We start from the raw sequence: 1,653 nt of genomic DNA, 5'->3' as shown, positions 1-1,653 counted from the left end.
AGTTGCAGAATGCAGATGCAGATCGGGACGCTCACAACGACGCTCCAGAAGAGCGCGTGCGCCACGAGGAGCCGCTTGGCGTGCGACTGCCACACCGGAAAGTCGGGGACGTGCTCGCAGAGGGGTGGCTCAGCACCGATTTTTTGTCTTTTGGGTCCAAAACGGGTCAAATACGACAAACATGCCATAATAAAATTGATAAAATGACGAATATTGCGAATTTCGAAAAGAAAAAAATTTTCCATCTCGGAAAAGATGTAAGGCGTGGATAAAAAATGGTTTGGTGGCGTCAAGGCGCATGACGAAGTGCTAGGTGGCTGCCCACTGCGATTCCAGTGGTTTTAGGACCAACGAATTGTTTAAAAATATGCAGCCATCATTCCTTAGCATTCACTCTCAATTGTGAGTAACACTCGACTGAGCGATCGAAAACCCGGGGTACATCCGGATAGTGTCTGGATAATGGATATATTCCGGTGTACATACACCGGGATTGGAGCGAGCCATGATGCTGGCCATGATGTGGTGATCGTCCAGGCGCACCAAAGCGCATTGACCGGAGTGCCAGAGAGGCACCATGCATGGACCTTGTCAAGATAAGGTACTAACGAGCATGACTAACAAGAAACTATGTATTCCTTTACCCGAGGTGAGTTACCCCTGGTTTAGTTCTACGGTTGACATGTTCGTCTTGCTGAAGTGGATCCGAATCCGTTTGAGGTCGCGAGCTAAACTACCCGACAACAAGTTGTTGAGCTTGGTCTGTGTGTCTGGATGTCGCCTCTTCGTGTAGGGCGCGTCACAGTCTTCCGGACGACGGTTCCACTGCAGGATCGTCCTTGGGTCCTTCATATAGCCCTTGTCGTCGTATGTGCGCCGCCGCTTCCGATTCTTGCTCAAGTCGCCATTCGCCTCGATGATAAGTAACTTGATCACGTCACGCACTAAGTGAATCCACCTCATATTCTTACGAGAGACGACATGCTTGAAGAGTATACCTGTTGTGTCTTCGTCTTCCTCGTCGTCTCCATCCGTCGTGCCATCGGATCCAGCTGAGCGCTCGGACGCGGGCTCGGGCTCGGATGCGGGCTCGGGCTCGGCCTGCACCGTCCTCTGGCAAGCCGTGCACAATACTGGCTCGAGCCAACGCATGTGCTCGAGTCGGCGCTGCTCCTCGAGCCGGTGCTCGTCCTTGAGCCGCTTCGTCTCCTTGATGCGGCAGGCCATGCACAAAAGGACCCCATTGAGCTTCCGAATGGACGTGGGGTTGTTTTGACACGGTCTCGCACACGTCGAGCATGGTACGAGTATGCGTGGTGAACGGTTGCGTGGTTTGCGTGGCGAGCTTGGCACATGTTTGCGTCCCATCGTGCTCTCTTCCAAGCGGTAAAGAAAGCAATATGGCCGCAAGACGGGCAAACTGGCGCCAATTCGAATCCGGTTTTCCTGGCACTTCAAATCATTTCAAATTTGGCGCCTACTCAATGATTGGTCCATTTTTCCGGGCTTTTGATTTGTCAATTCCCAAAGACAGCCATTCCATTGGCGGAATATTTGTTCCCCATTTCCACCAATCGCGTGCCGGCACAGGAATTACAACGCTGAGCCACCCCTCTGACGTGCTCGTGCCAGTTGACGCCAATGTACGTACCC

The 1,653-nt window shown here is 52.6% G+C and overlaps 1 protein-coding gene across 1 annotated transcript; it reads right to left on the bottom strand.

Annotated features, from left to right (window-relative positions):
* Window positions 1-608: 608 nt before the first annotated feature.
* Window positions 609-1,425, bottom strand: SDRG_14298 (hypothetical protein). The gene is made up of 2 exons (XM_008620418.1): window positions 999-1,425; window positions 609-944 (listed from the first exon to the last, which is right to left on the bottom strand). The coding sequence occupies exons 1-2, from the start codon at window positions 1,366-1,368 to the stop codon at window positions 655-657; spliced, it is 660 nt and encodes a 219-aa protein (XP_008618640.1). The 5' UTR covers window positions 1,369-1,425; the 3' UTR covers window positions 609-654.
* Between the last annotated feature and the right edge of the window lie 228 nt (window positions 1,426-1,653).

Source organism: Saprolegnia diclina (genome assembly GCF_000281045.1).
Source record: "Saprolegnia diclina VS20 unplaced genomic scaffold supercont1.70, whole genome shotgun sequence".
Classification (NCBI taxonomy): Eukaryota; Oomycota; class Saprolegniomycetes; order Saprolegniales; family Saprolegniaceae; genus Saprolegnia; species Saprolegnia diclina.
This window is presented reverse-complemented; position numbering and strand designations above follow the sequence as displayed.

Excerpts from the sequence above, each read along its gene's own strand:
- SDRG_14298 (XM_008620418.1), bottom strand. The coding sequence starts at position 1,368 with ATGGGACGCAAACATGTGCCAAGCTCGCCACGCAAACCACGCAACCGT. Across the intron at positions 945-998 it reads GGAAGACGAAGACACAACAG|TGCGTGACGTGATCAAGTTA; the intron begins GTATACTCTTCA and ends GGATTCACTTAG.